The sequence below is a fragment of the Lagopus leucura genome, unplaced genomic scaffold, assembly GCF_019238085.1.
Source record: "Lagopus leucura isolate 7727_CA_CO unplaced genomic scaffold, USGS_WTPT01 Super-Scaffold_100034, whole genome shotgun sequence".
NCBI classification, from domain to species: Eukaryota; Metazoa; Chordata; class Aves; order Galliformes; family Phasianidae; genus Lagopus; species Lagopus leucura.
The window spans coordinates 5,155,517-5,169,132 of record NW_024962283.1 but is presented as its reverse complement, the minus strand read 5'-3'; the positions used below and the strand labels follow the sequence as shown (position 1 = coordinate 5,169,132).

General features: G+C 62.0%; 2 protein-coding genes across 4 annotated transcripts; both read right to left on the bottom strand.

Annotated features, from left to right (window-relative positions):
• Positions 1-73: 73 nt before the first annotated feature.
• TAGLN (transgelin) lies at positions 74-2,906 on the bottom strand. The gene is made up of 5 exons (XM_042882366.1): positions 2,830-2,906; positions 1,318-1,516; positions 1,051-1,228; positions 872-974; positions 74-762 (listed from the first exon to the last, which is right to left on the bottom strand). The coding sequence occupies exons 2-5, from the start codon at positions 1,495-1,497 to the stop codon at positions 621-623; spliced, it is 603 nt and encodes a 200-aa protein (XP_042738300.1). The 5' UTR covers positions 1,498-1,516; positions 2,830-2,906; the 3' UTR covers positions 74-620.
• An 869-nt stretch (positions 2,907-3,775) lies between these two features.
• Positions 3,776-11,234, bottom strand: SIDT2 (SID1 transmembrane family member 2). Of its 3 annotated transcripts, XM_042882565.1 has the most exons (28): positions 11,027-11,234; positions 10,092-10,213; positions 9,857-10,018; positions 9,738-9,783; positions 9,560-9,661; positions 9,398-9,481; positions 9,193-9,304; positions 9,048-9,113; positions 8,853-8,946; positions 8,483-8,538; positions 8,270-8,281; positions 8,112-8,183; positions 7,955-8,029; positions 7,694-7,756; positions 7,332-7,453; positions 7,184-7,257; positions 7,011-7,077; positions 6,816-6,889; positions 6,612-6,735; positions 6,411-6,528; positions 6,210-6,346; positions 6,019-6,127; positions 5,372-5,448; positions 5,233-5,279; positions 4,867-4,972; positions 4,658-4,768; positions 4,471-4,584; positions 3,776-4,393 (listed from the first exon to the last, which is right to left on the bottom strand). In XM_042882565.1, the coding sequence occupies exons 1-28, from the start codon at positions 11,222-11,224 to the stop codon at positions 4,331-4,333; spliced, it is 2,607 nt and encodes an 868-aa protein (XP_042738499.1). In that variant the 5' UTR covers positions 11,225-11,234; the 3' UTR covers positions 3,776-4,330. The 3 variants fall into 3 exon arrangements, with proteins under 3 accessions (XP_042738499.1, XP_042738500.1, XP_042738501.1); XM_042882566.1 differs by lacking the exon at positions 4,867-4,972; XM_042882567.1 differs by lacking the exon at positions 8,270-8,281.
• Positions 11,235-13,616: the final 2,382 nt, after the last annotated feature.

Sequence of the window (13,616 nt, the reverse complement as noted above, 5' to 3'; positions counted from 1 at the left end):
ACTCGGCACCATCCGCCTCTCCAGGGCTTTGGCTTCCCTGGATGCCCGCAGGAGGAAACCTCGGCACGCCGCATTAGATGAACAACCTTTTAATTTTGACAAAAACGAAGTACAAAACCGAGGCCAATTTTCTTTTCTCCCCATTTGCAAGGATCTCTGCTGGAGTGACTTTTGGCCGGTGCGGGGTGGTGGGCAGGCAGGGTGGCTCCGGGTGCTGGGGCACGCGCCCGCCCCAGGGAGGGCCATGGGGCACCGTGGGTCCCCACGAGCGCGGCTCTGCACAGCGGGGCAGGACCAGCTCGCAGCGGGGCTCGCAGGGGTGAAGCAGGGAGCGTGCGAGGCCGGAGAGAAGAGGAGAGCTCGAGAGGCCGCCTGGGAGCCGGAGCGAGCACGGCAGAGCGCGGCCGGGCTGCCCCAGCATAGCCGCGGGGGCCGCCGCTCGGTGCGTGCTGCCGGTCGAGGCGCTGAAGGGTCGTTTGGGCTGGCTGGCTTTTTGTTTTCAATAAATACCAATCGGTGAGGGGCGGTTGGAGTCGCCGTTGCCCCAGCAGCTGCGGCACGCGGGACAGAGGGAGCGGAGACGGAGGTCCTGGCTGGGGCTGGGGGAGGCGGGGGGCTGCCTAGCTGATGATCTGCCGGGGTCGGCCGTAGCTCATCCCCGCCTGTGATGCGCCCTTGTTGGTCCCCATCTGTAAGCCGATGATGTTCTTGCCCTCCTTCAGCTGGCTCTCGGAGAATTCCCGCTTGTGCTCCTGCGCCTTCCTGCACGGAACACAGAGAGGCGATGGGGCACCCCCACACCCCCCCCCCGACCCCGACCCCCAGGCCATCAGCCCTCAACCCTCAACCCCAGGGTTGTGCTCCCACTTACTTCATGAACCAGTTGGGATCCCCGTGGTAATGCCCATCGTTCTTGGTCACCGCCAGGCTCCCCAGGGCCACCAGTGTCCTCTGCACCGCCGCCATATCCTTGGCTACGAGAAGGCAGCACCCTCTCAGTGAGTGCTGTGAGCCCCCCGCCTGCAGCCCCCCACCCACCCAGGCACACACCTTCAAAGAGGTCGACAGTCTGGAACATGTCTGTCTTGACCACACCGTAGTCCTCAGCCGCCTTGAGGAACTGGGCAATCTGTTCCATCTGCTTGAAGACCATGGTGGGAGGGCTGTCGGGGATCTTGACAGGCTTGGAGCCGTCAGGGTAGAGGCTGTTCACCAGCTGGCTGAGGACCTGCGGGCAGAGGAGAGGCTGAGCTCTGCGCTGTGTTGTGCCATGCTGCACCGCGTCGCAGCCTCCCACCCTTCCAGCCTTGCACTTACGATGCCATTCTTCAGCCAGACCTGGAAGCCCAGGCGGCCCCGGTCCGGGCGGCCCACGCTGGACCCGCACTGAGCCACGATCCATTCCACCAGGCGGTCCTCCAGCTCATCGTCGTACTTCTTCTCGATCTTGGACTGGACATCCCTGCTCATGCCATAGGCTGGGCCCTTGTTTGCCATGGCTGCGGTGGGCAGAGACCTGGAGCGGGAGGGGGCTGTGAGGGGCTGCCAGCCCCCACACCCAGCGTGCTGCATCCCATGGCATCCTCCCTGAGCTCATCTCAGGGCAGGCAATGGCCGTCGATGCCAATGGAGATCTGGAGGCGTGAGCATGGCTGTGATCCTTGTAGCGCACCCAGGTGGATGGTTCCTACCCAGATCTGCCTTGCTTGGGTTGCACTGCCTCCTGCCCATCTCGCTCAGCCAGCAGCCAGCTCCTGCTGGTGTGGATGTCCCCAGCGTTGGGTGGCCATGGCTGGAGCTGCCTGCAGACGCCCAGGAAGGGAGCAGGCAGTGGAGCTGGGTGGCTGTGGCACAGCAAAGTGCCATGGGCATGTCCTCATGCCAGCACCAGCGGGGCCAGGCCGTGGCAGGAGCTGTCCCGTGCCCTTGTAAGGACATGGTGCGGGCAGAGCAGAGGGTGGCTGTGGTGGGCAGCGCCAGAGGATGTCAGGATGGATGCCAGGAGGGAGAGGTGGTGGGGAGCCAGCAGCTAAACCCTCACAGAGCTGGCCTTGCTCCTCCCTGTGCAGCTCCTGCTTGGTTTAGCCGGGTGCTGGGGCTGGGCCATGGAGCAGCATGCATGGTTCCCACATCCACTCCTTCCCTGGGCTTCCCCAGCAGCCAGCTCGCCCCATCCACTGGGCAGAGCCTCCCAACTGCTGCAGGACGGCACCAAGCCCTGGCACAGCATGCAGAGCAAAGCAGAGCACACGTGGGGCGGAGCAGAACATACAGCCTGCTCTCTGCCAGCAGCACAGGACCCCACGAGCCCTGCAGACAGACCTGAGCTCTGTCTCCAACACCGCTGAACCCAGACCAGCCCCACACCCACCTCTTGACCTGTCTCCCTGCACCGTGTCATGCCCCTTTCCTGCAGGAACTCAGTCACTGGGGGCTGTGTCTGCTTCTCCTGCAGCACCCACCAACACTGCTCCTGTGAGCCACGGAGCAGTGGCACCAAAGTGGTGCTGAGCACCAGGGGCAGCAGCATGCCCTGAGCAACATCCCCAGCACAGGGAGCTGCAGCCCTCACCCTAGGAGCAGAACCCCAATCCAGAAAGCATCACTCCCGTCCCAGCCAGCAGCATTTCCACCCCAGCAGCATCACTCCCATCCTCACGGCATCATCCCCATCCTGGAGAGCAGCATCCCAATCCAGGGAGCAAGACCCCAGTGTGGGGAGCAGGATCCCAATGTGGGGAGCCGCATCCTCATCCCCGCAGCAGCATCCCCATCCCAGGGGCCGGCAGCCACAGCACACCCTCCGTCCAACAACCCCGCAGGACTCACAAGCAGCGACTCAGGGAGGCGAGCGGCGATGCTCGGTGGGTGCCAGCACACTGCACAGTTCGGAGGCCGACGCTGCGCTAAAAGGCCAGACAGTGATGTCAGCGGCCCACGGGACAGCCCCCAGCCCTCCCCCAGCCCCACAGCACACCATGACTCCGGCCCAGGCACCATATTTGGGGAAAGACTCCGAAAACCAGTGACTAAAGCCCGTGCCGGAGCATTCCCTGCGTGCCTCAGCCCCAGTGGTTTTGGGGCAGGGAGGAAGCGGGGCCCGGAGGCTCTGATGAAGTAAATCCTTTTATAGGCAGGCGCTCGCGGAGTTTTCTGCCCTGACTTCATGGCTGGCTTTCCCCTGTGCTCACTGCAGGGATGGGAGGCTCCTGGTGGGTGGGGGCACGGGGGGCAGCGGGTGCGAGGCTGGGGTATGGGATGGCCGTGGTGCACACAGGGGCTCTTGGAGAGCACAGCTGAGGCAGGGCTGGGCAGCGCAGGGCTGCGAGGCGATGGGCATCCTACGGGCATCCTGCCAGGGCACAACAGGTCCTGGGCATTGCTCTGCCCCAGTGGGGTGGGCAGGATACAGAAGGGTGGGGGGCAGAGCTGATGTTGGGATGGGGTGTGATAGGGCTCACACTTTGGCACAGCCACACCATCCTGGGCTCTGCCTGACCCTCTCTGCAGTGCCAGGAGCTGCCACGTGGCACAGCCACAGCTCCAAGCTTCTCCTCTGGGAATCCTGTGTGCTCAGCGAGGGGTGCAGCCCCAGGACCCCACACATCCATCCCCCCTTCCCCAGGGCTGCCAAACCCCCCCACACCCCAACCCAATGCCTGCAGCCAACAGCACACAGAACCCTATGCCCAGAGTGTGGCTGACACCCAGCAGCACCCGCCGAGCCCCCAGCCCCAGTCCCAACCCCACTCCCAGCGCCACAGGAGGCGGCAGCTGCTGTAAAGTGCAGAGACTTTAATGCGAGCCACCCGGAGCCCAGCTGAGTGCTGAGCACTGCAGGAGCAGCGGACGGGAGAATAAAAACCCCGAGAGGCTCTGAGCCCCGTGGCCGCCCCGGGGTGCAAAGGCATCGCCGTGCCCCACACCTGGGCGTTAGGCACTGAAGGTCCCACACCGGTGTGTGTAGAGCTGCGGGACGGGCAGCCCACCAGCGCCTTTCCAGTGTCACTTATCACCAAGGATGGGCGCAGTCCCAGTGCAGGATTAGGGCCGGGCACTGCAGCGCATCCCCAGAACCGCTTTTGGCGAGGACTTGTGCTGGGCAGCCCTGAGGATGGCACGGTGAGCAGGAGGTACAGTGGGGCCAAGGGACCCCAGCCTGCTGTGGGAATGGCGATGAGGACGGAGCATCCGGTGGGGACCCACAGCGCAGGCACGGCCCATAGGGTCCTGCTGGGCTTTTGGCACAGCCCTGGGTTGTGGCACCGGGAAGCAGTAGGACGGCAGGTCCCTGGGTGCCATGCTGTGCCTGGCCTCCCTCCTCCAGGCTCTAGAAGACGTAGATCTTGTCCCGCTGGACGCAGTCCAAATCGTCATCCAGCGTCAGCAGCACCTGCAGAGGGGAGCGGGACGGCAGTGGGATGGGCAGCAGTGATGGGGAGTGGGATCTGTGCAGCGGGCAGCACCTACCAGGAACGAACCAAACATGGCAATGGAGGAGAGGAAGTGCCAGATGTCGTGGTCGTCAAAGAAGTCAAGCAGGATGCAGTCACGGTTGTGCTCCCGGGACTCCGCTGGTGTTTTCTGAGCAGGAAAGGGCAGCCATCACCGTGTCTGCCCCACAGCTGCCCCACACCCCGCACAGCCACACACCTACCTGCCAGGTACTGAGCCCCTGGAAGAAGAAGAAGAGTGCAAAGCCCCAGACCACAGAGGTGCCGATGATGCAGAGCAGGGGGATGAGTTTGATGCGTTCACCGCTGCGGAGCTGGAGGAGATGGTGGGTCACTCCACACCCCCGAGGAGCCACCCCTGCCACCCTCCCACCAGGCACGGGTGCCCGCATAGCCAGCCCGCAGCTCGCACCTTCATGATGATGTAGAAGGCGAAGTAGAGGAGCAGGTTGCAGATGCCAATGGCCAGCAGGTAGGAAGCGAAGTCATTGGGGCGGACAAGGAGCCCGTAGGCGGCGCTGAGGAGGCAGCGGGGTCAGCAGAGCTTGAAGACTCCCCCCCCCCCATGCCCTACTGCCCGCTCTCTGGTTCTGCTCTTCTGGGCACTGAAGGAGCACTGGGGGCTCATGCCATGCTTGGCTCACAGCTGTCACGAGCTGGGAATCCTCAGCCCACATGGGGCCGAGGGGAGCAGGGTGGGAGCAGCAGCAGGCATGGGGGGGTCTGGGCACAGAGGAAGCTGTGTGGGGGTCTCGCCTGCTCCTGGTTCTGCACTTACAGGGACCAGTTGATGATGTTTCCCATAACCAAGAGCACCATTCGGTCCTGTGAAGGAAGACAAGAGGGGTGAAGGGGCACAGCCCCTTTCCTGAGCTGGTGGCCAGCAGTGTCCCTTCCCCTCCGGTGCCATCACTCACCACGTACATGGGGCCACTGCACTGCCGGACGCAGTCTGTGTACATCACGTGAAGGATCCTGCGCAGGATGCCTGTGTCTGCAGAGAGTGGGGATGTAGTACTGGGGGCACAGAGCTGGTCCCATCCCACTGCATCCCATCCCAACCCATCTGACTGCAAGACATCCCAACCCAACTCAACACCTCATCCCATTTCACTGAATCCCATCCCAAACCAATCCAACCCATTGCATCCCATCCCATGCCACCGCATCCCATTGCATTCCATCCCATCCCATCACATCCCAACCCAATCCATGCTATTCTATTGCACCCCATCCCAACCTAATCCATCCCATCCCATTGCATCCTATCCCAACCCAATTCATCTCATCGCATTCTGTCCCATCCCATCTCATCCCAACACATCCCATCACATCTCTTCCCATCCCATCCCCTTCCAACCCAACCCAACCCATTGCATCCCATCCCATCCCAACCCGATCCAATCCATCTCATTTCCACTGCATCCCATCCCATTCCAACCCAACCCATCTCATCCCAACCAATCCCTTCCACCCCACCTCAACCTATCCCATCCCATTTTGTCCCTTCCCACCCCATCCCTTCCCACCCCCGCTGCCTGCAGCACCCACACTCAGCCCTCACCGAGCTTCCAGCGCCCCATGTAGTAGAGCTGGGTGCTCAGCAGCAATGTGGCCATGATGTGCATGATAGAGAAGATGATCCAGAAGACCATGTTGCCTTTGCCAAAGACCTACGTGGAGAGCCCAGTGACCAGCAGGTGGGCAAGTGGCCACCCCACACCGTGCCCAGCCCCACTGCACGCCCGCACTCACCACACCAATGACAGAGAAGAAGATGACAACAGCCAGACAGGCATAGGCACTGTAGGCACTGGCGTTGATGTCTGGGTGCCGTTTCTGGTACAGCTTCAGCATGCAGAGCCCAGCAATCATGTACATGAAGGAGGTGTCTGCAGGACGGAGCGGTGAGCAGGGCTGCAGCAGCTCCCAGCACATTGCTGGGATGGCACTCACCGAACTGGAAGTTGGTGTAGTTGGGGCAGACGTGGTAGCAGGCACTGAGCAGCCCCTCCATCATCAGTGCCGTGCCCATGGCATAGAAGAGCCCGAAGTGCTTGGGGATGCCACACTCCTGCAGGGGCAGAGAGAAGGGAATCGGCACCTGGGGGAGCTGAGCTCTCTGGGGACACAGCCTGGTTGGCTGAGGATTCTTACCAGGGCGCGTGTGTCATTGCGCATGAGCGCCCTGTTGTAGTTGATCTCCCGCTGCAGGATGATGAGCAGGAAGAGCAAGCCCAGCAGCACGTAGCCCAGGTTGCTGATGATGTTGTTGAAGGCGCTGCAGGGGGGGTTCAGCCCGTCAGTGCCCTGGGACCCACACTCACAGCCCTGCCCCGTGCCAGGACCCCACTCTCTCACCTGAGGTTCCCCAGCGGGTGGGCACACAGGAAGTTGTAGTAGCAGATGTCCTGGTTGCCGGTGACGTTCACCACCTACAGGTGTGAGTGCAATGAGAGGAGGAGGAGAAGAAGTGGGAGGAGATTTGGGAACAGCCAGGGACACGGGCACATCCCCACTGCTGCAGAGCGTGGTGTGGGAGCACCGCCTGCTCACCGTCTGGTAGGTGATGACGAGCTGGACGACGGGCAGCGCATAGAACACGGCAATGGTGGCAATATTCCTGGGAGGGGCACAGCAGTGTCACCAATGTCACTGCCACCCACCTGCAGCAGTGGGAGAGGCACTGCCGGGACACATCCCCAGCCCTCCAGCCACCTCCTGCTCACCAGAAGTAGATCTGATATTTCTTCCGCAGCACCCGCTTGTCCTTGCGGGCCAGGTCAGCCACGCAGAGGTATTGCTGGAAGGAGAAGCAGGGTGAGGGCAGTGCCTGCAGCACGGCACGGCGTGGCAACGCATGGGCATGGCTCACACCTTGGTGCGGATGACGTTCTTGTCGTAGTCGATGTCGGCCAGCGTGTCGTAGTCGTCCTCTTCAACAGAGCTGAGGGAATCCAGGCGCGGCCGGCCGGCCACGTTCTCCAGCGACCGCTCTCCTGCAGCAGAGACAGGGAGGTCAGCAGGGCTGCACTGAGCCCCCACGGCTCCTCAGCGGCAGCAATCACCCCAATTACACCCACACCTCCCCGCCGGGGCAGGACGGGGCGCAGAGCAGAGCTACACCCTGGGATGTGGCCACGTTGGGGCCGAGGTCACGGCTGGGTCTGTGCCCAGCGTCAGGCTTGGGCAGGGCAGATTGCTTTGATTGGACCGCCCCTGCTCGGACCAACATCTACCCATGGCAATGTACTGGTGCCTCATCGGGGAGGAGGGGATGCGCCGCTTGAACTGCTCCTGCCCTTTAAAGGAAAGCGAGAGTTACTGGGGCAGGACGGGAGCCGAGCCCACCGCCGGCACCTCGGGAGCGCCCCACGTATCACCGCCTCGCCAGTTGGTGATGCCCAGCTGGAGCCCCTGCTGCAGGCTGGCAATGAGGAGCTGCCATGGATGGAGCGAGCACATCACTGGTCGTGCCCTTGGGGCAGCCCCACACGCACCCATGTATCCATAGGAGACGTCTGCAGAGCCCATGCTGTCTGTGATGGCCTCGGTGCTGCAGGAGGAACCGTTCTCTGCAAAAACAGAGGGGGTGGGCATGATGGCACGGCTGCTGGCCCCATAGGTATGGGGCGAGGACCGGTGTGCAGCACTCACCAAAGGAGCCGTATCCACAGCCCACGTAGGGGGCATGCCCGAGGAAGGAGTCTGGGATGCTGTGGGCGTGCCCTGCAAGGCAGGAGGGGACACACAGCACCATCAGCACCCCAACACGGGGCTGCGCCCGCCTGGTGTGCAGCAGTGCCGGCACCTACCCAGTAAGGATGCTGGGGGTCCCAGAAAGACATGGAAAAAGAGAGAGATTCAGTCAGTTGCCCAAGTCCCAGCTCAGCCGCGTCAGCCCCAGAGCAGAGAAGACAAACCCCCGGACATCCCTGCCTCTGCTCTTTGGCACAGGAAAGGCTTGAAAGAGGAGAAGGACCCACCAGCCCCAGGCACATCCCCTCCACGTGCCCCCAACCCCTCACCCGTGTCCAGGCTGGGCGAGTCCATGGCAGCCAGGAGCCCTTTCTTCTTGTGCTGACTGCCAAAGGAACCGGACGTGAGCTGCACTGCGGGGCTGGGACACGACACTGGGGCTGGGACATGGCATCAGGAATGGGACATGACACTGGGGATAGGACATGGCACCAGGGCTGGGATGTGGCACCGTGAGGGGGCATGGCGCTGGGAGGGATGTGGCACAGGGGCTGGGACACAACGCTGGGACAGGGACGTGGCACCAGAGCTGGGATATGGCACCGGGAGGGGGCATGGCACTGAGGATGGACACTGCACTAGGAGGGGATGTGGTGGCAGGCCTCTGAATTGGAGCAGAGTGGGAGCATGGGACCTCACCGGCAGTTCTCCCAGCAGGCGATGAGCACCGTGATGACATAGAAGGAGAGGAAGATGCCGAGGCAGAAGAGCATGCTGCTCACGTACGCCTCCGCTGCAGAGAGCCTCAGGGTGAGCAGCAACCCCTGGTCCCTGCACCACCCAGCAGCCCCCAGCCCTTAACGGCACCCGGAGCCACCTCCCACCCAGGCTTACAGGTTATGGCCGGTGACACCACCACCTCCAGCATCTTCTGCCGGTTGTGTTGATCCACTGGCTTATCTGTGGGAAGGCAAAGCCAGCAGTCAGCCCCACGGCGTGGGCCCAGCCCCATCCCCAGCACGAGCCCCACAGTGAGTACCTGGGGAGGTGCGCTTGGAGAGGGGGTAATAGGGGAGGGCTCCTCCGCAGGCCTCATCTTCTGTCTTCACCACAACCACCACATAGAAGCTGTTGCTGGGGAAATCCTTCCTCTGCAGTGTCCATGTTGGGGAGAGACAGGGGTCAGCAGCGCCCAGGTGGGACGTATGGGACCCTATGGGGTGGGACGTCCCCCCCACAGCCACCTGCACTGTGATGGCCGCTTTCTTGGTCATGGTCTGGTACATCCCGATGAAAGCCACATTGTTGTCCAGGTCGTAGACGGGGCACTGTTGGGCAGAGGGACGGGCCCATCAGTTCAGCTGAGCACCAAGGGCTGCCCGGTGAGACCCTGAGCCCCATCCTACCAGGATGTCCTGGATGGAGATGACGGAGCATGGGAAGGCCATGGCTGAGGTCACCTTCACAATCACCGAGTCCACTCCGTCGGGGAACTCATACTTGAAGTACTGTGGGCAGAAGGACACCTTGTTCCCTGCGCTGTTGCCCCCAGTGCCGCCCCTCTGCCCCAGCACAGCCCCTCACCTGCGGCTGTGATGCTGTGGCATTGAAGGTGAAGGCTTCATTCGTCCTGCAGAGAGCACAGAGAGGATGAGGGCCGCATGGCGGGGCAGCAGGCAGGGGATGGGAGGGGGGTTCCTCACCGCAGCACAAAGTTCTCCACGCGGGTGACCCGCAGCTGGTAGGAGGCGTTGAGGGACAGCGTGGAAACGTCCACAAAGAAGTGCTGGGTCTCCACCTCCACCTTGGTCTGCGGTTGGCACAGCGTGCGGCTCACCTCCTGGTAGGCGTATTTCCTCTGGTACCTGGGGAGGGCAGACGGGAGCTGTGCCACGCTGTGCCAACAGCCCTGGGAGCCTCAGCCCCATCGATACTCACAGCCCCCGAAGGATGAGTGGCACTTGGAACGAGACCACCGCCTCCTTCTGCCTCACCACGAAGAGCACGGGCAGGTCCTTGTGGTCGGACAGGACGTTCACCGACACCCGCACTCCCTCCGTCTGTGGGAAGGTGACACTTTGGCCTGGCAAGACCTTCCCCCGGCGCGTGGACTTTGCTCAGCCTGCGCTGGCAGACGTGTTGGTCCCTGCTGCTGGGAGGACACCTCCCTTCTGTGGGATTCCGGGCTGTCCCCAGTGCCCGGCTACACTGTCACCCCAGGCGGTGACATTGGTCTGCCTGGTTTCCCTGGGTCAGCAGAGGCACTGCTTTATGCCTGGTGCCAGGGCAGCAGGGAATGGGAAATGTGCCCTGAAATGGGAAACACGGCCCCAAAAATGGGAAATAAACCCCGAATTGGGGTAATGAGCCCTAAAATGGTAGGACAAGGGGGAATGGCTGATAGGATAGCGAGGGGATGGCTTGACATGGTAAGAGGGGAGATGTTAGATGTGAGGGCGGTGAGGCACTGGCCCTGCTGCCCAGAGAGCTGTGGGTGCCCCATCCCTGCAGGCACTCAAGGCCAGGTGGGATGGGGCCCTGGGCAGCCTGAGCTGGTGGGGGGCAGCCGGGGGTGGCACTGGGTGGGCTTTGAGCTCCCCTCCAACCTGAGCCATGCTGTGGTTTTATGATTCTATTAAGTGGGAAACATCCCCCAAAATGGGAAATAAACCCCCACATGAGAAACATCCCCCTCCAAAAAAACCCCACAACAAAACACACCTCCAAAAAGGGAAACTCACTCCAGAAATAGGAAATGCACTCCCTAAGAAAAGGGAAACTCATTCCCCAAAAGGGGAACACACCCCATAAAAGAGAACACCAACCCCCCCCCGGCCACCTCCGCTCGCTGCCTGCCGCGGCCGCCGGCTCACCCTGTTCCTCAGCACCGTGTGGTTGAAGGCGTAGATGTTGAGCGTGTCGGCGGCCACCCAGTCCGAATAGACCTTGTCGAAGACGGCGTCCTTCTGCTCCACGTTCTTCTTCGGGTCCAGGGGTTCGGGCAGGGCGGACGGAGGGGCGAGCAGCCAAAACAGCGCCCAGGCCAGCGCGGCGGCCCCGGCGGAGGGCATCGTGCCCGCATCCCCGGCTCGAGGCTGCCGTGCCGCGGGTCGGGGGGAGGCGTGGGGCGGTCAGGCGGGGCGCGGCGGGGCGCGGAGCCCCATAGCGCGGCGCGGGGCTGCCGGCGGCACTTCGGATCGCCCCGTTCCGCGGACGGCTGTAAACACGGGGCCGGCGGTGACGTCAGGGCGGTGACACGCGTTCATAGGGCCAGGCCGGGGAAGTGACGCGGGGGGCGGCGGGCGGTGCCGGGCGGCGGGCGGCGGCGCTGCTCGGCGGGACGCCGCCCGGGGGAAAAACGCGGTCGGGCGGGTGGCACCGCGCTCCGTCCCCTGCGACAGAACGGGGCCGACTCCCAGGCGGCGCTCCGCAGCCCAGCTCGGAACCAGCCCGCTCCCAACACCTCCCCGCAGCTCCCGGTGCGGCGAGACTTCGCTCTGCGGGATCGATAAGCGGTGACACGTGGCACAGGTGGCTTGCACCGCGCCCCGACCGACGGCCTGGGGCGGCACCGGCACCGCGGCTGCGGGAGAGGTGAGCACCGCCTGCCCGCATCGCACCCGCTGTTGTCCCCCGGTCCCAACGCCCCCCGTGCTCACACAACGCCCTCTGCGCCGAGCGCTGCGCAGGGTCCCGCGAAACAGCTGAGCCCCAAACCTCGCAGCACAGAAAGCCCAGCGGACCCTGGGCTGCAGGCAGAGCAGCGCGGGCAGCAGGGCAGGGAGGTGCTCCTGCCCCTCTGCTGTGCTGTGACAGCTCACCTGGAGCACTGCGTCCACAGGTGGAGTCCTCAGGGCAGGAGAGACGGGGGGCTGCTGGAGCGAGGCCAGAGGAGGGACACAGAAATGGCGGCAGGGATGGAAGCCCTCCCTGCGAGGACAGGCCGAGAGCTGGGGCTGAGCAGCACGGAGAAGAGAAGGCAAGAGAAGGAGAGCTGAGAGCGGCCCGTCAGCATCTGAAGGGGCTGTGAGAAGGGAGGGGACGGACTCTATAGTGGGTCTGTGTGATGGGAGAAGGGGAGATGGCTTCAGACTACAAGAGGGGAGATTGAGGTGGAGCTGAGGAAGAAGGTTTGGCAGTGAGGGCGGTGAGGCGCTGGCACAGGTTGCCCAGAGAGGCGGTGGTGCCCCGTCCCTGCAGACAGCCAAGGTCAGGCTGGACGGGGCTGTGAGCACTGCTGAGCTGTGGGTGTCCCTGTGCGCTGCAGGGAGCGGCACCAGGCGGCCTTCCAGCTCCCTTCCACCCAAACCATGCTGTGATTCCCCCAGAATCCATCCCTGCACTCGAGCTAGAACGCAACGCCTCTGCTGGACAAACATACAGAGACGTGAGCACTGCTGCTATTGTGCACTTTATTTCTCTAGGTCCTCTCACTGAGGGTCTCAAGCACTTTTCAGGCAGTCTGTGCGGTGCTTCCAGTTGATGGGTGGTGCTGCTGCTGCCAATGGGTCGAGTGATTTGCTTGGGGACAGACAGAAGTCCATAAGGAGCCAGGAGCAGAACACACCAAACTCCTGAGCTCCTGTTCAGATGCAAATGTTGCCTCCGCTGGAATGACTTTAAGGTTGATTTTGTAGTGATGTGCATTCCCTACGCATTTCAAAGCTATCAAAAATAAATCAGAGTCATCAAAAGCAAGCTAAAGTCTCATCTAGGACCAAAAAAGTCAGTTACCTTCACTTGCAGAACCTTGTTGGGAGCTTTGGCATTGTTTTCAAAACAGTGAGTAAAAGAAGTAAAGAAAAAGAACCAAATCAGACCAGAAATAAGGACAGAATAAACAAGCAGTGAGGAGCCGGATGAGTGTGGCTTCAAACGTCCCAGGAGGGAACACTGCGGATTGAGTTTGGAAGGTCTCTGCTCTCCCCACCCCGAGCAGCAGCACTGCTCCCAGCAGCACTTCCCACAGCAGAAACAAAACAAGCAACCAACACAGGGGGACGGAAGACGCACGTGCAGATGCACACACACACACACTGCAACACGTTGGGGTGAAACATTTACATTTATATCGAAATATGCACTAAACAGAGTGAGTTCTACCAGCTGATGCCTTTTTTTTTTTTTTCTTTTTTTCTTTTTTTTTCTTTTTTTTGCCAAAGCAGGATCACAGTTTCTTCCTGGGAAGGTTCAAGTCAGCGAGCAGTGATGGGGCAGCTGCTGATCCACGTACACAGGCTTTGCTCCTCGCAGCTCCCCATCACGCCTGCAATGCTCTCCCCCCTCTGCTCAGCTATGAGAGACACTTGCTGTCCTTTCACATCTTTTCTTCTCCGCTGCAATAGATACAAAACTCGGCGACACTCGCAGGTCACAGCACAGACAAGACACCAGGCTTCAGCACAGAACTGAGCAATGCAGCTAGCTTGTTTACAGAAGGAAAAGGCCTCAAAGGGCCACTTC